The sequence below is a fragment of the Equus quagga genome, chromosome 17 (genome assembly GCF_021613505.1).
Source record: "Equus quagga isolate Etosha38 chromosome 17, UCLA_HA_Equagga_1.0, whole genome shotgun sequence".
NCBI classification, from domain to species: domain Eukaryota; kingdom Metazoa; phylum Chordata; class Mammalia; order Perissodactyla; family Equidae; genus Equus; species Equus quagga.
Genome location: NC_060283.1, coordinates 30,586,278 through 30,611,269, shown reverse-complemented (window position 1 = coordinate 30,611,269; position 24,992 = coordinate 30,586,278). Strand labels below are relative to the sequence as shown.

General features: G+C 39.0%; 2 protein-coding genes across 2 annotated transcripts in view; one reads left to right on the top strand and one right to left on the bottom strand.

Moving 5' to 3' along the window:
• Positions 1–21,232, bottom strand: part of LOC124228578 (Holliday junction resolvase MOC1, chloroplastic-like) — a 33,679-nt gene extending 12,447 nt beyond the window's left edge. Inside the window, exons 1-4 of the mRNA XM_046643104.1 lie at positions 21,011–21,232; positions 20,484–20,911; positions 17,459–17,506; positions 6,932–6,999 (exon numbers count right to left, since the gene is read on the bottom strand). Of these exons, the coding sequence (XP_046499060.1) occupies positions 6,932–6,999; positions 17,459–17,506; positions 20,484–20,911; positions 21,011–21,232 (766 nt within the window). The remainder of the gene's footprint in view (positions 1–6,931; positions 7,000–17,458; positions 17,507–20,483; positions 20,912–21,010) is intronic.
• Positions 21,232–24,992, top strand: part of CSTF3 (cleavage stimulation factor subunit 3) — a 67,290-nt gene continuing 63,529 nt past the window's right edge. The window contains exon 1 of the mRNA XM_046643733.1: positions 21,232–21,416. Coding sequence (XP_046499689.1) covers positions 21,390–21,416 — 27 coding nt within the window. The 5' untranslated portion in view covers positions 21,232–21,389. The remainder of the gene's footprint in view (positions 21,417–24,992) is intronic.

Sequence of the window (24,992 nt, the reverse complement as noted above, 5' to 3'; positions counted from 1 at the left end):
GAATTTCCATGATGCCAGAGGAAGAAGCAACCAAAAAAGAGCCTTTCTAAAAAGAGCCGTAGTGATGGTCTCTGATGCAAGTAGGAGTAACAGGACAGAAGAAACTATTCTCACACTTTTCACCCATCACAAGACTTAGATTCCCAACATGTCAAGGCAAATTATTTTATAGGTGAGACTCATACAGTGACACATTGTACCTAACTTCTTGCATGTCAATATACACTTACACAAAAATTTGATCCAAAAATGAGAAACTTCTGCTGGAACTGGTTAGGTTTGTTTGTTTTGTCATTTATAAAAACTGCATTTTTAAATTTGGTCTCCATAGTGGATTTCTTTTGAGGATTTGACTTTAGGAGAAAATTAATTACATGATGATGTATTTCGCTAAAACCCCCATATTTTGGATGGTTGTTGAATAATACCATAGCAATCATCATCAACCAATTTTCACATGGCTGTAGGTCAAAGATAGGTATAAAGGATATGTCACGTCCTTTCTAATACACAGATGGTACCAAATTATTTTACCAATTATGTGACCAAGGTAGCCAAAGCCATCATTATTTTCTCTCTGCCATTGTTTGGTTTGATGTGCTTCAAATAAATGATTTTGATGTGAAAAACTAGAGTGCTCAGATTTTTAATCTTTTAAAACCCTTTGTTTCCTTCATTTTAATAAGGCTCTATCAGCAACAAAAGCAAAAATAAACAAATGGGACTATATCAAACTAAAAAACTTCTGCACAGCAAAGGAAACCATCCCAACCTATGGAATGGGAGAAGGTATTTGCAAATCGTATATCTGATAAGGGGTTAATATCCAAAATACATAAAGAACTCATACAACTCAATAGCAAAATAACCCCAAACAATCTGATCAAAAAGTGGGCAGAGAACCTGAATAGACATTTCTCCAAAGATATACAGATAACCAACAGGTAATGAAAGATGCTCAACATCACTAATCATCAGGGAAATGCAAATCAAAACCACAATGAGCTATCACCTCACACCTGTTAGAATGGCTATTACCAAAAAGACAAGAAATAATAAGCGTTGGCAAGGATGTGGAGAAAAGGGAACCTTTGTGTACTGTTGGTGAGAATGTAAATTGGTGCAGCTACTATGGAAAACAGTATGGAGTTTCCTGAAAAAAATTAAAAATAGAACTACCACATGATCCAGCATTCCACTTCTGGTATTTATTTGAAGGAAACGAAAACACTAACTCAAAAATATATCTGTATTCCCATGTTCACTGAAGCATTATTTACAATAGCCAAGACATGGCTATTGATGGATGAATAGATAAAGAAGATATATATACAAAATGGAATATAATTCAGCCCATAAAAAACAAAGGAAATCCTGCCATTTGGGCCAACATGGATGGACCTTGAGGGCATTATGCTAAATGAAACAAGTCAGAGAGAGACAAATATTGTATGATCTCATTTATATGCGGAATCTAAAAAAAAGAATTCATAGAACTGAGTGGCAGTTGCCAGAGGTGGGGGATGGGGGTGGGTGAAAGTAGTCAAAAGGTACAAATTTCCAGCCATAAAATTAAAAAAAAAAAAGCTTTATTTATACATTGATTGACACAGTGAAACACATCTGGGAAATCTCATCACCATTAACATGGATCAATTAATTGTTCATCTAGAATCATTTAGGAATTGTCCATCTGTGTATCTATAGGTAGTGCCTTTCTATATGACTACCAACTAGTGTCTAGACAAAAATGATAACTTTATTAATCCACTGTCGATTAAATGGGCATTTTAAATTATTTTTCCAAGTATAGTGGTAGATTTGCAGATTATTTTATTCTCTTTTGTTTTGTTTTTTTTGAGGAAGATTAGCCCTGAGCAACATTTGTGCCCATCTTCCTCTATTTTCTATGTGGGACTCCTGCCACAGCACGGCTTGACAGGTGGTGCATAGGCCTGGGCCTGGGATCCAAACTGGTGAACCCCGGGGCTGCCAAAGAGGAGCACGCGAACCTAACTGCTGCACCACTGGACTGACGCCTATTTTCTTCTCTTTTCAGGCTCCCTTTGGACCCAGAAGAGACATTTGTCAGGCAATTGGCTGGGGCTGGTGGTGCACGCTATGATTAAGGAAGCTAGCAGAGATAAATGAGCCAAACTGGGATGAAAATTATGACCTCATCGACAAAGAGTTCCAGCTAACCAGCACAAAGATAATAAATACATACTTTTTGGAGCTTTGCTTTCTCTCTTTTGCACAAGAGTTTTCTGTACAGTCACTGAAGTATGAAGACATTTTATTCTCTCTACACTCCCAGCAGAACTCTTTGTGCCCGGGATAGCACATTCCATCCTCTGTGTACTATCACCAGTAAACAATGAAATGACCATCGTAGAGCCTAAGTACTCACTGCCTCATAGGAGGAATTTATGAGAGGCTTTGGATGAAAGTCACAGAGTATAGTGGTAGTATTGTACTATTGTGCAGGATATTATTACACCAAAGAGTATGAGGCATACATACTTGACTGAGAGTCTTTTGTGGGCCAAAATGATGTCCTGAAAACAGACATGGCATTTTAGATAATGTAAATTTATGGAGATTGTAGATTTTTCTCCTAGAAAATGAATACATCTTTTATACAATTTCCCGGATAAAGGATAATAACGAAACTGGGAAAGCTAAGTTTTAAAATATTCATTATTTTTACGCAACATCAAGTTGTTTTCAGAGTTGGTGAATCTGTCTTTAAAAATTATTTCTATTTCAAATGAATCATTTGGTGACCAAGCTCACATAAAAGGTGCGGGAACACAGAAAAAGAAGGGGAAAGAGGACGTGAATTGATAATTTATCAAAATGTGATGTGTCAGACTTTAGGTTGCAAAGAACAGAAGTTCATTCAGTCTTAAGGAAAAAGGGGGTTAATTGTAAGGACGTGCGTGGTTTAAAGTTGTTAAGTCATTTCATAACCAAGATAATTCTAGGACTGGTTACACCAGTGTCCACGTGGTCTTTCCTTCTCACTCTCTCCTGGTGTCTCTCTTCCTTCAGCTTCACCCTTTCAGGTAGGGCACCCATGACTGGATGGCTTACTTCATCAGTGTGGACTCTATCTAGTGAGTAGATTCTGATTCAGGTGCCCATCCCTGACAAAAGCACTTAGCTTCTCTTAAGAGGCAGTAGGAGGCAGTGTAAACTCTGTGTCATACCAGTTAGTATAGGCCCCACATTTTTAAAAACAAAAAAGAGCCTTCTATAAAAATCAAAGTTGTATATACCCAAAGTTTACTACAATGGAAAAAATGTACCCATATACTGAATACAAAAAAGGACTATGTGAAATAAAAACTGTTCTTCAAAGTGGTGAGATTATAATTGGCTTTTTTTTTTCTTACTCAGTTTTCGCCAATCTTGTTGTTCTAGGGCTTTGACTAAGAAAGTTTGAAAAATACTTAGAACAATGAATATAATTTAACAATGCCCAGATGGTTTTTTAAACTGATTATCTCCAGTTTGTTTACCTTTCAAATCATTTTAAACTCAAGCAGCACAGTCAGATTAAATTTAGGAAATGTGTAAAAGATGTGTTTAATTAACGTTCTAATTCAAGATGAGTCAACAGTCATTCCAGCCTCATCATGTACGGGGGAGAATTCATTACTTGGAAATGTTCTATAGACTTTAAAAAATAAAACCCCAGATATATTTGTGTCTTCTCATGAGAGCTTTTCAAATATTTTTCCATCCGTCTACATAGCTGTAGTCATGTTCCTGTTAACCTTATTGTAAAATAGATCGAAATATAAAAAGCAGACTGAAACATCAGGAAAATGCAGCTGTGAGGGTGAGGAGGTGGGGTAAGCTTAATGTATTTAGAGCACGTGGGGACATTACATCAAGTACGACATACACCCAACCTTTTTGACCAATTTTAACTGACATGAGTTTAAAATTAAAAATAACTGTAGAAATCTCCTAAGAATTTAAAATATCAAATCAGTCGGTTAAAGAGAGCTTTTGCTTTAATATTGTGATGCTTAATCGATTTTTTCAGATCCCAAATGAAAGATCAATATTAGCTTTCATAGCCAGCAGATACATTTCTGTGTTTAGGATGATGGATCAGGTGGAATCTATAGTTACCAGAGTGCCCAATTACAATGATTGCTCAGCAATTTAACAATCACCATCTATGTTTCTAGTAAAAGTCTCAGGTAAGTTATAAAAACTCAGTTCCTTAATCATGTTGTAAGTATGCTGGACTGTACTCAAGAATTCTGATTAATATTTCTAATTGATTTGCAAAAGTAAGTAATGTTCTTACCAAGTTTAAGTATCAAGCGGAAACTGTATTTGTCTGCCACCTGGGGGATTCAGGGAAACATTGCAAGTGGCAAAATTCATCGTAATAAAATATTACAATATGCGTGTTAATAGCACTATATCTGTCGGGGCCAGCCTGGTGGCGCAGCAGTTAAGTTCGCACGTTCCACTTCAGCGGGCCGGGGTTTGCCAGTCCAGATCCCAGGTGCGGACATGGCACCACTTGTCAAGCCATGCTGTGGTAGGCATCCCACATATAAAGTAGAGGAAGATGGACAGAGATGTTAGCTCCGGACCAGTCTTCCTCAGCAAAAAGAGGAAGATTGGTGGCAAATGTTAGCTCAGGGCTAATCTTCCTCAAAAAAAATTAAAAAATAAATAAAAATACATAAAAAAGAGTACTATATTTGTCTTTATGAATGATGTGCACTGATACATATATTTACATAATTGTGTCCAACGAGGGAGTGGCAAAATCAAGAAACCTGTATTCTGGACGCCAAGTGATGAAAATGTTTCAGAAGGGAGGGGTTGGCTTAATCAAATATTGCTGGTGGATCAAACACAATGAAGAGGACTAAAGACTGACCACTGTGTTTGGCAACTGGGAGGTCACAGGTGAACAGGACAAGAACTGTTTCTGGATGTTTGATGGTTTTTATTGTCATTATGAGCGTATCTTTGCATTTATGACATTTTCTAATGCAGCACGGGTGGAGCACAGGGAATTATTCATTTTTGAAAGCTGTTCTTCCATGTGGCCACCTTACTGTGCTGTATTACTGTAACTAACGGTTTGTCAGTTGATTTACTTATATTTTTTAGGTATAAAATCATATTGTTTTGAAAATATTGACAGATTTGTCTTGCTTTCCAACATTTATCCTGCATTTGGCATCAGCTAGGACATCCAGTGCACTGTGAAGCAGCAGAAATGAAGGCCATTACTGTAATTGAAAACGATTTGTTGTAGATTTCTGGGAAATATTCCTTATCAAGTAGAGAATTTTCCTTCTATTCCTAGTTTGATAGAGATTCTCCTTTTCTTAAACCATAAATGAGTGTGGAATTATCAAATAATTTTTAACAAATACCAGATGATAATGATTTTTTTAAAATTGTTAATATGACAATATATTCATTAATAGATATCCTAATGTTAATCAATATTTATGGATACATCTAACTATCCTGTATTTTACATTTTCTTTTAAGCTTGGTGCTGTTTTTGATTTGCCAATTTTGATTTTGGATTCTTACAATTTTGTTCATAAGTAAAATTGGCCTTAGGATTTGTTATGAAGTGCCAACCTTGTACAATTTTGGTATCAGAATTATTTTCAACTCTAAAATCATGTTGGGAGTTAATGAAAGGAATGAACTAAATAAATTCTAAAAATGTTAAATAACAATTGTAACACAGGACAAATTCCAAAACTCTAGTTGATGATTTACACATTTCAAGTGATAGTTAAAACAAAATTTTGACTGCTTTTTAATTCACTCAAAAGTACTCTATCAGAGAGTAGATATAATCTGGTAGAAGAGATAAAATATAAATGCAAATATCACACAAGGCAGTCCCTGAGGATGCTATAAGGAGTTTAGAGGTGGAGATTATTTATGGCTTGGTCAATTTGGTAAGGTATCAGGTAAGAACATCTGGCAGAGGGCAAATATGTGCAACTTATATCACAGACGGCTAATCTCCCTTCTGTATAAAGAGCACCTAGAAACTGAGAGGAAAGGAACTAACAACCAATAGCATAATGGGCAAATGCCAGGAATAGAGACCTCATAGGACAATACAAATGGTCTTTAATGTATTAAAATTTTCTCAACTTCACTTATAATAAAAGAAATGCAAAACAAAACTTTACTGTGGTAACACTTCTCACTTCTCAGATCGGCAAAAATCCAAAAGTTTGACAACATACTCTGTGCAGCAGGACTGTGGGGGAAATGGGCGCTGTGACATTGGGGATGAGAGTGGAAAACGGGATAAGCTAACAGAATCATAACTATCTAATGTCTGTCAAAATGACAAATGTCTTTACCCTTTGGCTCAACTATCCCACTTCTTAGAATCTATGCTGAAGACACCTCCACAAATAGAAACTATATATGCACATTGTTAATCATTGGGGCATTATTTCTAGTAGCAAAAGATTGGAACAACCTACCTGTCTATCAACAGGGGATGAGTGGAGCAAAGGATGGTACATCCATACACTGGAGTCCTATGCATACAACCAAGCTCACCGGTCCATTTTAAAGATTTTATTTTTCCTTTTTCTCCCCAAAGCCCTCTGGTACATAGTTGTGTATTTTTAGTTGTGGGTCCTTCCAGTTGTGCATGTGGGATGTCGCCTCAGCATGGCTTGATGAGCAGTGCCATGGCTGCGCCCAGGATCTGAACCGACAAAAGCCTGGGCTGCCAAAGTGGAGTGCGCGAACTTAACCACTCAGCCACCGGCCAGCCCCTGACTGGCCCTTTTAAATCCATAACCAGAAACCTCAGCGGGACCCTACAGATTGCCAGGCAATCTTATTATCTGTCTCTAGTCAACTCACCCACACACCCCTCCATATGATCTTTTCATACCTTCTCCTCTCTCCTCAAACTCCCAAGTCCTCACTCCCAAACTTCTTCTCAGCTGGTGATCTTGATTCCTAGGAGAAAATGGAGGCGATCACAAGGGAGCTTCCAAAGACTCTTCTCACCACACCAGCATGTCCCTGCATCTGCACTCACACCCTCTACTCTTCGTCTGTTGAATTGTTTATGGTTCTACCTCAGGCCAGTCCCTCCTCTGTAGGCATGACATTCAAACTCCTTCGCCTAGCTTACTCCAGAACCTCTCCCTTTTATCTCTTACATTTTACTTGCTACTGTATCATTCCAGTTAGAAGATAAATAAATTCTGGAGATGTAATGTATACCATGATGACTATAGGTAACATAACTGTATTGTATATTTGAAAGACACTAAGAGAGTAGATCTTAAAAGTTCTCATCACAAGAAAAGAATTGTAACTTATGTGTGCTGATGAATAACTAGACTTATCGTGGTGATCATTTTACAATATATACATACATCAAATCATTATGTTGTACACCTAAAACTAACAAATGTTATATGTCAGAAAAAAAGGGTCTGGAAGAAATATGCTTTGGCTAGGCCATAAAAGAAGGGGAAGTGGTTGCTAATGGAGTGGCAGAGAGGATGAAGAAAATAAGGCAGCGGAGCCTGCCTGGTGGGGAGCAGTTAAGTTTCCATGTTCCGCTTCGGCGGCCCGGGGTTCGCCAGTTCAGATCCCAGGTGCGGACATGGCACCGCTTGTCCAGCGTTGCTGTGGCAGGTGTCCCACATATAAAGTTGAGGAAGATGGGCATGGCTGTTAGCTCAGGGCAGGTCTTCTTCAGCAAAAGAGGACTGGTGGCAGATGTTAGCTCAGAGCTAATCTTCCCTCCCGCCCAAAAAAAAGAAAAAGGAAGAAAATAAGGTGGACAGAAGCAGAGTCTATAGGGGAGTCAGCCTAATAAGACTGCTGACAAAGTAATTTAAAAAGGAAATTCTTATGGGCTCTTGTCCTTCACAAGGCAGAATGTACCAACAAAGCAAGATACAGAGATTGAGCTTTTTGTCCCCCACAATGAGTTCTGGCTACTTACTAAAAGCTATCTGTACAAAACAAAGAAACATTTGTCTTGACTCACTGTCCTAACAACTACTGTCTCTGTCTCCTTTTTCTTGCTTCATTTTGCAGGAAAATCCCTTCAAAGACTTGCTCTCTAATTCCTCTCCTCCCAATCTTTCTTAAACCCACTCCGTCAGGTACTTGCCCCCAGAACTCCTTCAAAACTGTTGTGGTCAAGGTCACCAATAACCTCCACATTGCTAAATCTAATGGTCAATTCTCAATCTTCATCCTACTTGAACTAGCTGCTATACTGACACAGTCGATCAATTCTTTTTCCCTGACAAACTTTCTTCACGTAGCTTCTAGGACAACACATTCTGTTACTTGTAGTTTACTGAAACACACTGAATTTATGAAAGTCTGTGAATTCCAAAATGATATCCAAAAAAGAAAAACTCAGGAAAAATTCATTTGTCACCATTTGAAACACATATTATTAATTCATCTCCTTACTTAAAATTGGATAAAGGAGAAAAATTAAGCCTTTAACCTACTTTCTAATAAACTAAATAGTCCCACTTCATTAGAGAAAACTCTTCAAAAGAATGTTAGTAATTAAATGTAAAAGCAATTATATAATTAGAAAACGATAATAAAGAACTTCTAATTAAATTAGAAACTTAAAGATTATCAGTTTGTATAAGAAACGTGAATAACTGATGAAGAACTTAACATGTTTCTGGTTATAAAGAACATCATACAGATTACTTTCTAGTGGCAAGATGAAAATAATATAACAGTACAAATGTTGGAATCAGACTATGTCCACCATAATCCAATATTAAGTTTTATCTTACTTAATGGACTCTAACCACAACTTTCCAGGAAACTCATGGGAGGACATCATGGGGAAACAATGAGACAAATCCATAAAGTGGAACATTCTAAAACACCACTGGCTTATTCTCTTCAACAAATCAGTGTTGAGAATAAAGGAACCATCCTAGATTAAAACAGACATAAAGAACAGAAAAACCAATCACAATGTGTGGTTCTGGATTGACTCCTGATTTAAGCAAACTAGGTGTGAACAAAATTTTGGAACAATTAGAAAAATTTGAATATGTGCTGGATGAAAGATGATGTTAAGGAATTATTAATCTAACTAGATGTGGTAGTGTTACATTGGGTAGGTAGGAAAATGTTCTTAATTTTTAAAAGATGCAGGGACATCTCATCAAGATGGTGGCACAGGCAGACTCTGAACTCATCTCCTCCCACAAACACAACCAGGTTACAACTATTCTTGTAAAAATTACCCTGGAGAGAAAACTGAAAACTGGATAAAAAGAACCCCCACAACAAGGGACAGTCCTGACTGAGGTGGAAGAGGCAGAAATTCCTCCTGGTGAGAAAAAAGCCACCTTTGCGAGCCACGGAACTTCACAGCCAGACAGACGGGAGCCACCCTAAGGTACGCAACCCTCCCTGGAAAAGTGGGGACCTTAGTGGGGGCACATTACTGCTATAAGCATCCTTCAGACTCAGCACAACAGAGACGAGTGTCCTACTCTCTGGCTTCGCTGGCTATTGACTTCAGTGGGGAATACCCCCAGAAAAGCTATCAGAAAAAGCCAAAAAAACCCTGTTCTTAAAGAACCCATGCACAAATTCACACATCTCTGAGAGCAACCCAAAATCACCAAGAAGAAAGCTGCACAGTCCTTTGGTGAAAGGGAACTCACCCAATAGGCTCTGGGTGCATCTCAGTGAGAGGTGAGGCCTCTCCAGACACTGAGACACTGGTGGTGGACAATGTCATGACCTAGTACAGGCGTGCTGACACAGACACTGGCAGATGCCATTGAAATTCTTCCCCTGGCCCATTAGCCCAGGGATCTGCCACACCCACTAGAGTACAGATTTAATACAGTTCAGCCAGGGCAGGCAGCCGCCCTAGGGACCAGCCCCCACCCAAGAGCAAGCCCCCAGGCAACCTGTCAGCCTGCATAGACTGAGTACCATGATACTCTACCGGCAGGCGACTGTGTCTGCTTCTGTGGGGCAGAGCCTATGTGAGGACCAGGTGAACTGTGGGGGGCATTGGTGGAGAGGTGGGGGCCTCTGCAGTGGGGTGTCAGGGTATGCTCCAGGGAAGTGTGCATGGACAAGGGCTGTGTTGACTGTGTGTGTGGACCTGTGGAGGGGTGGGGTTTATCAGTGGCAGAAGACCTGTGCTTCACAAACAACCACAAGGAGGATCAGCCCCACCTTCCAAAGCCTGAAACAATTGGGTGCTTCCCTCCCTGGGGCCAGCCCCACTCAACTACAACTCTGAGAGAGCTGCTAACAGCCTTGCAGGCCTGAGGCCTACAGCAACTGTAAGCCCCTGGGCCTAGCAATCAGCTACACCAGGTACCTACTCAATTAACAGGAAAACTGCAACAGGAGTGTGCTATTAAACCTTGTAGCCAATGGTGCTGAGGCTCCCCAAACCCGATTTACAAATGCCTGGCCAGGGAAGGGAAGACTAGACTCCCTGAGTACCTGCATTAAGCACAACCCTGCCACAGCAGAAAGACAAAGTAGCCCACACAGGGGTCACTCTTGGATCATTTGGACTGGTGACAAGAGGGAAGCACACAGCTGGGCCTCAAAAGACATCTCTTACATAAGGCCACTTCTCAAAGAACAGAAGACATAGCCAACTCACCTAATACGTAGACGTAAGCACAGAGAAAGAGGCATAATGGGGAGACAAAGGAATATGTTCCAAGCAAGAGAACAGGACAAAACCCCAGAAAAAGAACTAAATGAAACAGAAATAAGCAATCTATTGAACAAAAAGTTCAAGCAAAAATTCCTAAGGATGCTCACTGATACTGGGAGAAGACTGGATGAACACAGTGAAGACATCAACAAAGAACTGGAAAGTGTAAAAAAAACCAATCAGAAATGAAGAATACAACATTGGAAATGAAAAATTCACTAGAGGGACTCAATATCAGAGTAGATGATACAGAAGAACAGATCAGCAAGCTGGAAGAAAAACTAGAGGAAATTACCCACACTGAACAGATAAAAGAAAAAGAATTAGACAGAATGAGAACAGTCTAAGGGAACTCTGGGTCAATATCAAGCTCACTAACATTCGTATTACAGGAGTCCCAGAAGGAGAAGAGAGAGACAAAGGGGCAGAAAATCTATTTGAAGAAATAATAGCTGAAAACTTTCCTAACCTAAGGAAGGAAACAGCCATTCAGGTACAGGAAGCTCAGAGAGCTCCAAACAAGACAAACCCAAAGAGGCCCACACCAAGACACATTATAATTAAAATGTCCAAAATTAAGATAAAGAGAGAATCCTAAAAGCAGCAAGAGAAAGGCAACAAGTGACATACAAATGAAAGCCCATAAGGCTATTGGCAGACTTCTCAGCCAAAACCCTACAGACTAGAAGGGAGTGGCATGACATATTTAAAGTGCTGAAAGGAAAAAACCTACAGCCAAGAATGCTCTATCCATCAAGGTTGTCATTCAGAATAGAAGGAGAGATAAAGATCTTCCCAGACAAGCAACAATTAAAGGAGTTTATCATCAAGAAACCAGTTCTACAAGAAATGCTGAACAGACTTATTTAAGTGGGAAAGAGAAGACCACAAATAGGGATAAGAAAATTATATACATATATAAAAAAAACATGCAATAAAATCACTGGTAAAGGCAAAACTATAATAGAAGTAGCAGATCAACCACCCATGAAGATAATACGAAGGTTAAAAGACAAAATTACTAAAATTACCTATTTCGGTGATAAGAGGGTAATGGATAGACACATACAAAATAAGAGGTTAGATGATATGATTTCAAAAACATAAAATGTGGGAGGAGGGGAGTAAAAGAGTAGAGCTTTTAGAAAGAAGTTAAGCTAAAGAGACTATCGACTCAATATAGATTCCTATATACGTAGAATGTTATGTAGGAATCTTGTGGTAATCACAAACCAGAAACCTATAAGTAAAAAGATAAGAGGAAAAAAATCAAACATATTACTAACAAAAGCCATCAAATACAAGGGAAGAGAGCAAGAGAAGAAGAAAGGAACAGACAAGAACTACTAAAACACCCAGCAAAAAAAGTAACAAAATGGCAATAAATACCTATTTATCAATAGCTACTTTAAATGTCAATGGACTAAATGCTCCAATCAAAAGGCATAGCATAGCCGAATGGATAAAAAAACAAGACCCATATATATGCTGCATATAAAAGACACACTCCAGACCTAAAGACACTCACAAACTGGAAGTGAAGGGATGGAAGAAGATACTCCAAGCAATAGCAAAGAAAAGGAATCTGGGGTAGCAATACTTACATTTGACAAAACAGACTAAAGCAAAAACTGTAACAAGAGACAAAGAAGGGCACTACACAATGATAAAGGGAACAATCCAACAAGAGGACATAACACTTGTAAATATCTATGCACCCAACATAGGAGCACCGAAATATATAAAGCAACTACTAACAGACATAAAGGAGAAATAGACAGGACAGTAATACAATAATAGTAGGGGACTTTAACACTCCACTTACACCAATGGATGGATCATTCAAACAGAAGATCAATAAGGAAACAGTGGCCTTAAATGACACATTGGACCAGATGGACTTAGATATATACAATACATTCCATCAAAAAACCACAGAACAGGGCTGGCCTGGTGGCGCAGCAGTTAAGTGTACACGTTCCATTTCAGAAGCCCGGGGTTTGCCGGTTCGTACCCCGGGTGCAGACATGGCACCACTTGGCACGCCATGCTGTGGCAGGCATCCCACATATAAAGTAGAGGAAGACGGGCACAGATGTCAGCTCAGGGCCAGTCTTCCTCAGCAAAAAGAGGAGGATTGGCAGCAGTTAGCTCAGGGCTAATCTTCATCAAAAAAAAAAAAAAAAAGAAAGAAAAGAAAAGAACAGAAAAGAAAAAAAACCTGCAGAACACATGCTTTTCAAATGCACATGGAACATTCTCCAGGACTGATCACATGTTAGGCCACAAAACAAGTCTCAATAAATTTAAGAAGAGAGAAATAATACCAAGCATCTTTTCTGACCACAACAGTATGAAACTAGAAATCAACTACAGGAAGAAAACCAGAGAAGCCACAAAAATGTGGAGATTAAACAAAATGAACAATGATTGGGCCAATGAAGAAATCAGAGGAGAAATAAAAAAAATACATGGAGACAAATGAAAATGAAAATACAACATGGCAAAATCTATGGGAAACAGCAAAAGTGGTTCTAAGAGGGAAATTTATAGTTATTCAGGCCTACCTCACAAACAAGAAAAATCACAAATAAACAATCTAACAGCGCACTTAAAGGAACTGGAAAAAGAACAACAAATGAAGCCCCAAATCAGCAAAAGAAAGGACATAATAAAAATCAGAGCAGAAATAAACAAAATAGAGACTAAAAAAAATAGAAAAAATTAATGAAACCAAGAGCTGGTTCTTTGAAAAGTTAAACAAAATTGACAAACCTTTAGCTGGACTCACCAAGAAAAAAAGAGAGAAGGCTCAAATAAACAAAATCAGAAATGAAAGAGGAGAAATTACAACGGACACCTCAGAAATACAAAAGATTATAAGAGAATACTATGAAAGGCTATATGCCAATAAATTGGATAATCTATAAGAAATGGATAAATTCTTAGAATCATAAAACCTTCCAAAATTGGATCAAGAAGAAGCAGAGAATTTGAATAGATCAGTCACCAGTAAGGAGATTGAAACAGTAATCAAAAACCTCCCCCAAAATAAAAGTCCAGGTCCAGATGGCTTCCTTGGTGAATTCTACCAAACAGTCAAAGAAGATTTAATACCTATCCTTCTGAAACTGTGTCAAAAAATTGAAGAGGAGGGGAAGCTTCTTAATTCATTCTATGAGGCCAACATTACCCTGACACCAAAACCAGACAAGGACAAAACAAAAAAAGGAAATTATAGGCCAATATCACTGATGAATATCAATGCAAAAATCCTCAACAAAATACTAGCAAATCAACTATAACAGTACATTAAAAAGATCACACACCATGAACAAGTGAGTTTCATTCCAGGGATCCAGGGATGGTTCAACATCCACAAATCTATCAACGTGATACATCACATTAACAAAATGAAGAATAAAAATCACACGATTATCTCAATAGATGCAGAGAAAGCACTGGACAAGATACAGCATCCATTTATGATAAAAAATCTAAATAAAATAGGTATAGAAGGAAAATACCTCAACATAATAAAGGCCATATATGACAAACCCACAGCAAATATCATTCTCAATGGAGAAAAACTGAAAGCTATCCCTCTAAGAACAGGAACCAGACAAGGATGCCCACTGTCACCACTCTTATTTAACATAGTATTGGAAGGCCCAGCCAGAGCAATCAGGCAAGAAAAAGAAATAAAAGGGATCCACACTGGAAAGGAAGAAGTAAAACCGTCATTATTTGCAAATGACATGATTTTATATTTAGAAAACCCTAAAGAATCCAGTAAAAAACTTTGAGAAATAATAAATGAATACAGTCAAGTCGCAGGATACAAAATCAACACACAAAAATTAGCTGTGTTTCTACACTATAACAACAAAGTAGCAGAAAGAGAAATTAAGAATATAACCCCATTTACAATGGAAAAAAAGACTAAAATATCTAGGAATAAACTGAACCAAAGAGGTGAAAGATCTGTACACCGAAAACTATAAAACATTGCTGAAAGAAATTGAAGAAGACACAAAGAAATGGAAAGATATTCTGTGCTCTTGGATTGGAAAAATTAACATCATTAAAATGTCCATACTTCCTAAAGCAATCTATAGATTCAATGCAATCCCTATAAAAGTTCCAACAACATCTTTCACAGAAATAGAACAAAGAATCTTAAAATGTATATGGAACAACAAAAGACCCTGAATAGCCAAAGGATTCCTGAGGAAAAAGAAGAAAGCTGGCAGTATCACACTCCCTGATTTCAATTATACTACAAAGCTATAGTAACCAAAGCAGCATGGTACCGGCACAAAAACAAACACACAGATCAATGGAACAGAATCGAGATCCCAGAAATAAACCTACACATATACGGATAGCTAATCTTTGACAGGGAGCCAAGAGCATACAATGGAGACAGGAGTCTCTCTTCAATAAATGGTGTTGGGAAAACTGGACAGCCACATGCAAAAGAATGAAAGTAGACCATTATCTTACAGTAAAAATCAACTCAAAATGGATTAAAGACTTGAATGCAAGATCTGAAACCATGAAACTTCTAGAAGAAAACATAGCCAGTATGCTCTTTGACATAGGTCTTAGCAGCACATTTTCAAGTACCATGTCTGACTGGGCAATGGAAACAAAAGAAAAACTAAATGGGACTACATGAAACTAAAAACTTCTGCACAGCAAAGGAAACCATCAACAAAATGAAAAGACAACCTAACAATTGAGGGAAGATACTTGCAAGCCATATATCTGATAAGGGGTTAATATTCAAAATATACAAAGAACTTATACGTCTCAAGAAGAAAAAAACCCAACAAACCAATTAAAACATGGGCAAAAGATCTGAACAGAGATTTCTCCAAAGAAGATATACAGATGGCCAACAGGCATGTAAAAGATGTTCAACATCATTAACTATTAGGGAAATGCAAGTCAAAACCACAATAAGATATCACCTCATTCCCGTCAGAATGGCTATAATTAACAAGACAAGAAACAACAAATGTTGGAGAGGATGTGGAGAGAAGCGAACCCTCGTACACTGCTGGTGGGAGTGCAAACTGGTGCAGCCGCCATGGAAAACAGTATGGAGTTTCCTCAGAAAATTAAGAACAGATCTACCATATGACCCAGCTATTCCACTGCTGGGTATTTATCCAAAGAACTTGAAAACACGAATGCATAAAGGTACATGCACCCTTATGTTCATCAGAGCATTATTCATAATAGCCAAGACTTGGAAGCAACCTAGGTGCCCACCAAGGGACGAATGGACAAAGAAGTTGTGATATATATACACAATGGAATACTACTCAGCCATAAGAAATGATGAAATCCAGCCGTTTGTGACAACATGGATGGACCTTGAGGGTATTAGGCTGAGTGAAAAAAGTCAGAGGGAGAAAGTCAAATACCATATGATCTCACTCATAAGTAGAAGATAAAAACAATGACAAACAAACACATAGCAACAGAGATTGGATTGGTGGTTACCAGAGGGGAAGGGGGAAGTGGGGAGGGCAAAAGAGGTGATTAGGCACAAATGTGTGGAGATGGATGGGTAATTAGTCTTTGGGTGGTGAACATGATGTGATCTACACAGAATTTGAAATATATTACGATGTACGCCTGAAAGTTATAAAACGTTATAATCCAATGTTACTGCAATAAAAAATAAAATAAAATATGCAAAACATAGCATTCAGGGGCAAAATGTCATACTGTCATTAATTTATTTTAAACTCCTCTTTCATTAAAAATTACTTTCTGAAAATAAAACTTGCATTTGGAAGAAGATAAAATTGGACTCATACTGGCTGTTATACACCAGCATAAACTCTAAATGGATCATAGAACCAAATGTAGTTGCCTACATTTGCCCATTGGGACATACTTATATAAACAATTATTATTATTATTGTTAGATTGGCACCTGAGCTAACATCTGCTGCCAATCTTCTTCCTTTTTTCCCTCTTTCTTCTTCTCCCCAATGCCCCCAAGTACATAGTTGTATATTCTAGTTGTACGTCCTTCCGGCTCTGCCATGTGGGACACCACATCAGCATGGCTTGATGAGTGCTGGGTAGGTCCGTGCCCAGGATCTGAACTGGCGAAACCCTGGAGGAAGTCAGCCACTCAGCCATGGGGCCAGCCCCTAAAAAAATTATTTCTTGTTTATATGAAATTCAAATTTAACTGATTGTGCTGTATTTTTATTTGTCAATGCTGACAACTCTACAAGGAAAAAAGAAAACCATTGAAATAGTTCTAAAATCACGGATGAATTTATTACCTGGGAATGGAGAAAGCCCTTCTATCTTGGTCTCAAGATCCAGAGCGATAAAAGATTGATAAATTTACTACATAACAATTACAAAACATTTTTTTCACATGACACAAAAAAATACCAACCTCTTCCCCCGCCCCAAAACACATAAGCACAATTTAAAGATAAATGAGAAATAGGGATGAAATATTTGCAACCTATATAACACCTGAAGAGTTAATCTCTATAATACCGAGTACTCTTAAAAATCAAGACAATGAAGATGAAAAATAAATAGAAAAATGGGCAAAAAGACATGAACAGACAGTTCAGAGTAAAAGACAATGACCCTAACATCTATGAAAAGGTCATAGTTTCACTTGTACTAAAAGAAATGTGAATAAAACTATACTGAGATACCACTACTTACCTATCAGACTGGCAAAAACCCAAGTTTGACAATACACTGCTGAAGAAGCTGTGGGAAAAAGAAATGCACTGATTTCGGGGTGTAAAATGGCACAATTCCCACGGAAGGAAGTTTGGTAAGATCTAATAAAATACATGTCTATTTACCCTTTGATTCAGCAATCCCACTTTTAGGAACGTATCCTGAGGATATATATCCGTAAATATAAAACAACATATGCACAAGATCATTTGTTGAGCAGTATTTGTATAGCAAAGAATTGGAAACAACACAGATATCCATCAACAGGGTTGGGTAAGCTTTGGTACATCCATACAGTGAAGTACTATGCAAATGTTAAAAAAAAGATTGAAGAAAATCTTTATTTTCATCATTTCACTCCCTACTTTATTGGTGGGGAGTGACATCCACAATATACTAAGTGAAAAAAGTGCACAATAGTGTACCTTTTATGAAAGAAATAAGGTGAAATATATGCATTGCTTATTCTTGCAAAAAAGAAACCCTAGAAAGATTAAACTGGAAACTAATAAAAATGGTTCCCTATAGAGGATGGGAACGAGGTTAGGCAGGCGGAGGGGGTAGAGATTGAAGTGAAACTTGCCTGAGGATAACTTTTTATACAGTTTTGATTTTTGAGCAAATAATGGGGTTTTTATATTTAAAAATAAAGTACATCTAAAAAAGCAAACATTAAAATTGAAAACAAATGGAAAATTGAACTCAACTATATGTCAAATTGCTCATGTAAACTAAGAGATAAGAACTATTTAATTGACTTTTTTGTACAAGGCCTTCTGACTGAACATCCTTAATATAACATAAGCTAAGGACAAAAAGAACTTTAAAGAAATCTTAAACCTCACTTGGCAAATGTATTGTTATTGATATTGTAGTATTGGTATTCTAATTTAGAAACTTTTAAATATATTTTGTATTAACCAAGATTTTCAGTCTAAGAGAAAAGAGATACAAATGTAAAATCAATAAAGAAAAAAATGTTAAATTTGAATTGGAAATCAATATATGAACTCATAATTTAAAAAATGTATTTCCTGTCTCTGAACACTGAACAGGCCTAGAAGCAGTGACATCCAGTAGAAAAGACAACATGCATTGCCCACATCTTGGTTCTAATTACTATTCCCAAACTGAAGGGACCAGGATATCTGAGACTGAATCCAAGTGTGTGACGAGGAAGGTACAGGTCTGTGACAGGGAAAGGACGTAAGTGGGTCTGGGACATCCTGTGCCAATAGGCCAGGAAGTTGTCCAAGACTAACGGCGTCATGTCAAAAAGACATAGGTTCCCCTCATCCCATATGAAGGGACTCATACTGGCCCCAAAAGAATGACGATTACAATTGATTGAAACAACTTAATTCTGAAAAAACTCATAAATCCATAATGATACTCAAAAAGAGAAAGCCAGGAAAAAAATTCATTTTTCACTACTTGAAGCTTAATATTAACGCTTGAAGTTTAATATTAAACTCTCTACTGTGAAAATTGGTCGTTAAAGAGAAAAAATTAAGCATTTAACCTGGTTTTTAAAGGTTAATGGGGAACAGTTCTTTTTCACAGAAGAGCTTTCTGTTGATGCAGAAGGAATAATAGAATTACAAAATTATTATTTAATCACTAAGTATCTCATTGTTATTTCAGGAAAGATTCATCAATAGATGACCAAACCATGGTGAAAATTTGCTGGGGAGCAGGAAATTGACACGGTGCTCAAGTCTTACTCTGCGACTACTTGTTAACTACAAAAAGTGAAATGTCCCTAATGAGAGATCCGATGGTCTCCACCTTAAACAAGTGATCACACTTAGCGTCAAATTAGGAGTTCGATGTTTCTCCCGATGTGGTACAAAATGAAGGACATAGCTCTATCAATGACATATTCTGGCCAAAATGTTTAACCTGAATCTAAGCACTCCCTGAGCACACTTTGGATGTATCCAGAATACGGAACATTCCTCGACACAACTGGCTAGCTCTCTTAAAAAATTCACAAAGAATAAAAAGATGAGTGGAGAATAAGAGATATCACAACAAAATGCAAGGCTTGAAACTGGACTGGATTCTGACTTGTAAAGACCTCCTCTAAAGACAATCTTGGGATACCTGGGAAAATTCAAATGTGGACCGAATAGTAAATATTAGGAAATTATGATGATAATGGTACTGTAGATACGAAGAATGTCATTTTGAGAAAACACAAACTAATTTCTTTTGGGATGAAGTGTCATGATGTCTGCAATTTACTTTTAAATTATTTTGCAAAAATACAAACTATATCAATACATACATACGAAGCAAACATGCGAAAATGTTAGTCACTAGATCAAGGTGCTGGGTATACAGCACAGTTATCTATTGTATTACTCTCAATTTTTTTTTGAGGAAGATCAACACTGAGCTAACATCTGCTGCCGATCCCCCCCTTTCTGCTGAGGAAGACTGGCCCTGAGCTAACACCCTGCCCATCTTCCTCTACTTCACATGTGGGATGCCACCACAGCATGGCTTGCCAGGCGGTACCACCTGCGACCCATGATCTAAACCCACGAGCCCTGGGCCCCCCTCCTAAGCGGAACCGCTGAGCCACCAGGCCGGCCCCTATTCTTTGAATTTTTATCTCTGAAGATTTTTTTCATAAAAAAATATTGGGAAAAAATGGCCTGTGAATCAAACTTTGAAGAATAGAATATGAAAACTATTCTTAAAGACTGTTCTTACATTAGTTCATCATAGGCAAACTCAAACAGGTAAAAAACTAAAACTTATGTTACAATCTAGAAATTACTTTTAATGTTCGAGGTACTATGTGTATACTATACATACACTGCACATTCTACTTAATGCACACTATTTTGGGTTCTGTTTTTTCACTTGACACCGTCATGGATGTTTTTTCCGTCAGTAATAACGTTAGCACCAGTTGCCGACTGCACATTACATCGTAGAGAGACAGCTAGTCCTCCAGGGTTGGAGGGCGCGGTGAACACGTGTTAACACACACCTGCCCTGCGCCTGACCGCCCGGGGAATTCACGCTGCCGACGGGCGGAGGGGACCACCGAGCAGAGGCGCGGGCGGGTTGGCGGGGGGCGCGGCGGGCAGGCGGGGGCGCCGCCGGAACGAAGACCTGGGGAGCCGTTCCTGCTCTGTCTGCAGCCGCGCCGGCCGCTGTCCCAGCGCCTTTCCCGCGTACCTCACTGCGGCCGCAGGCGCTACGGAAGCGAGGCTCGGAGCCTGTCACCCGCCCGAGGCCACCGCCCGCGAGGGAAGCCCGGCTCCCGCGGGCCGCCTCCGCCGCGCAGGCGCGCTTCCGCGTGGGCGCGTCTGCCCTCCCGGCCCACGCGGCGTCGAAGGCGTCCGCGGAGGCCGCGCCAGACTCGGCGGGTTCCTCATCTCCCACACACGGGCGTCGTTCGCGCAGCGCTGCTCCCTAGCGGGCCATGTGCCTGAGCCGAACCGACGGGTGGCCACGGGAGCAGCGGACTCAGGCTCCGCCGCCAGACGATGAAGCGCCAGAAGGCGCGCGGGCCTCCGGGCGGAACAGCTTCGTCCTCCCGCCGGCGGCAGCCAGCTCAGCGACAGCCTCTTCCGCCCAGCGCAGTGACGTGCGCGCTCGCCTCGGGCCCGCCCCGGGGAGCTCTGTGCTTCTGCGCGGCCGAGTAACCGGCGAGGTGCACTCAGCTCCGCCCACTGCCCCGGAAGTGAATGTAGAAGCCACACCTCCCTCTTCGGCCGGCAGGGGCGCAGCCATTTTAATTCATATCTGAGTGGGCGGTGGCGATTCGTGTTGGCGGTCTGGCTCCGCTGGGCAGGGCTAACTTTACTGGTTTGGGAGTGGGTTTTAGTTTAAATTTTCTTTTCTAGCTTCGCATCGCGGGCCAGGTCGCACGTTTTAATCAGCTGAGGCCATGTCAGGAGACGGAGCCACGGAGCAGGTGAGGAAGGAGAGTGGTGGGGCCTCGTGGCGACCTCTTCCCTCCGTCTCCCTTGGTCCGAGGACTGCAGCCGTGTTCGCCTGAGAAAGGAGTCAGGGGTCTCGAGAGCCGCAGGCCCGCGTGCACAGGGGCCGTGGGAGTGGGGAACAAGATCTGACCGGGGTTTAAAGTTCTCTCTGGACTTCTCTGGCTTAGGCGCCAGTAGGAACAAATACTTGGTTTAGACAATAGCCGGGGAGCGCTTCCCGTTTAGGTTCGTGGCGCTGCTCCGGTGCGACGCCTGCCTTTGATACCGTTTTGATGTTAGGGTGGGTAGGAATTCATTATTTTAACGTGGACTCGCTGTTTTCGAAAAACTTGACAGTGTTCCCTCTCCAGTATGTGCGGTACTCAGAAGTAGGTTACTAGTTGGAAAAATAATCTGCGATGCAACTCATTTGGAGAAATAGATTGTCAGAGCGAAGGAAGGAGGCTGGAAGTATAGCATGGTTATGCTGGGATTTGGGCATTTTGTGGCTTTCTCCCGCTTCCTTCTTTCTCTCTCTTATATCCACCTTTCATTTTCGGTTTTCCAGCGATGCACATATTGCAGAATTTGATAAATCGGAAATGAGAAGTCTGTTTTGGCCACTGTAGATAAAAGCATCTTTTTTAATATTGGGTGTAAGCGACATTTAAGTATTTTAAAATTCAGATTTTTAGATAAACGATTTGTTTCCTTTGCTCTTTATTCAGAATTTTGTAGGATAGTATTTACCTTTTAGTTTGAAAGAGGAAGCTGATATGTTAAAAGGTATCATTCAGTTTGTTTTTCGATTTAAGTCGTGTTATGTTTAGGTAAATAGTTTTTAAAATGGAGGTCTGCTAGACTGCAGAGTCTCAGTTTCTTGAAATTTCCCGTTGCCGTAGCAACGAAATACACTAAGGTTTTCGTTTTTCAAGTCCCCGGCTTGTAACGTGAAGGCTGGTCTTGGAGGTTGACAGAGATGAGGCAAAACGAGCGTTCCTATTGAGTAGTCTGGGTGACTAAATTTCATCATGTCTGTAGAGTTTGGCTGAACTAGATTTTGTGTTTGCTCGTCCTTTGATTTCAGTTCTGAAATCCTCGCAGTGTTTACGTTTTACATGCCGTTAGGATAGTCAAAAATGCAAAATCTTAAAATTGTTATATCAAATCTGTTTATGTATACATACCCTTTTTCTTTTTCTGGGCTCTTATTTTGTCATCTGAAAATCGAAGAGGAGTAATGTACTGAGGTTTCATTGAAAGTTTCTGCAATTCTTTGTTAATTCTTAAATTTAAATTGTAAAGACACTGAAATGTTGCCACGACCTTGAATATTTCAGAATTGTGGCATTTTAAACGAGAGAGCAGGTAGTGAAAACTTTCAGAGCTAAAAGTTTTACAGTGCAAAATTTAGAGAAAAGTTGAAAGAAAAGTGCAATGACACCTACAGTACAATTCTTCACTTACAATCAACACTTGTTAAACGTTTTGCTATATTTGCTTTCTCCATACATATGTATGTGAAACTAAGTTGACACATATTTCAGTATTCTCTTATATACAGACGTTAATTCCGTTATGTATAACCATAATACCATTTTCCCACTTAAGAAAATTAATAGCAGTCCTGTATCATTTCTAAAATCCAGTCCATATTCAAATTTCCCTGATTGTCCCAAGAATGTGATTCATACAGTTTTGCATTTTTTAAAATCAGAATCTAATCTAGGTTTACATTGCATCATTTGATTGTCTCATGAATAGTTGCTCCAGATTTTTCTCCCCTAGGGTAGTGTCTGTTTGAAGAATCCAGGACAGTTTTCCTGTTGAACTTATTTTCTGGGTTCATTTGATTTGTGTATGTGTGGTGTCATTTAACTTGTCCCTTCGTCTTCTGTATTTCCTGAAAACTTTATGGTTATGTGTAAGCTCAGAGCTTTGATAATACTTGGCTTAAATATTTTTGGATAGAATACTTTGTAACATTGCATCCAAAGGCACTTCATGCTAGGTTGTTCCACTCTTTGTGATGGTTAAGTTTGATCACTTGATGAGGGTGATCACTGTGGATCTCTTCATTGTAAAGAATTATTTCCCCTTTTGCAGTTGGTAATCTGTGGATTGACAGTGTATTCCTCTATAACCTTTCGCCTAGTTATTTATCATCAATTGGTAATCCTTTAATAAATCAGTTATTACATTGGAGGTGACAAATGGTGGTTTTAAAAAAATTCTGTTATTCTGTCTCTATTTACTGGCTCATGTTTTTCTGTGAAGAAGAAATTTCCTGTTTTTTTTCCCTGTTCTTTTTCCTTTTTAAAGATTATTACTGTGGACTCATGAGTTTCTTGTATTTTAGTTTAAAATCAGCTATAGCTGTTTTTCTTTTGATGCTCAGCGTATCCCAGCCTTTACAATGGCTCCTGGATCTTTTTTCTGTCAGTCTAAAAACACATTTTTTGACGTCTGATTGCCAACAGAGTCATCTTCATATTGTCTTTTCTTTAACTTTGTAATGATACATTTCAAAGATGCCAAAAAATAGAGCTTCAACTCATGGTTAATCTTGTTTGCTCTGCACTTTCACTTGCTCTCCCCCCCCCCGTTACTTTGAGGCATATCCCAGATATTCAACTTTAAATGAAATGGTAATTAAGTGATACTTCAGAGTGACGTAATTAAAATGTGAATCAACTACCTTGCTTGATGTATAGACAAGAGTCAATGAAAATTTAGCAGAAAAGAGAGTGCCTAAAATGACCTGAAACGATGGACAAGAAAGAGACTAAACAAAATTGGAGAATAATAAGAAAAAAGTTAAAACCGCTCTGAATCATGGATTTACTTTGGAAAGATTCCAGGGGATGGGATGGGCAAAGAATCCTACAACATATAAGGTGTGGATTTCTTTTAGGTTTAGTATTGAAGCTCAAAAAAATAGTTTGTTAAATAAACCTGATACTATCTTCTATTTGTTACTCAAAAATATGGATGGTCATTTCCTTCTTGGTACTGCATCTCTAGCTTTGTGCCCTTTGAAAGAGGGAAATGATTATAGACAAGCAAAATCACTGCTAAGGTTTATTGAATTTTTTCTTTACTCTTGTAAGGAGGTTCCATTTTGCATTTAGAGAGCTATTTAAATTACCTTGCGCTGTTCCTGGGTATTCTCCTGGGGCTTCGTGTGTACTGTTCTAGCCAGTTCACCCTGACAAACTATTGTCAGTATAGCTGTTTGCCCTCTAACCAAAGCACGTCTGGTTCCTGTGTAGAATTATGGCTCTGTTTTTATCCTGTGTATTTTTTTTTTATTGCTGCTTCAACTTTTGATCATCTTGTTTCTTAGCTCCATTTCTCTTGTGCTACCCCTGCACATTTAGTAGGCTAGTTAGAGTTCCTCCTCTGGGTCTGAACTTGAGTTGAAGGGGCTGCCTTATTTATTCATCATTACATCTTAAAAACTTAGGAAATACTGTTTTGATACTTTAAGGTGTTCAGTAAGTGAATGGATGAATTTTGCGTCTAGGCTATATGCAATATGTTACAAGTTCTGAAAGAATTTAGTCTTC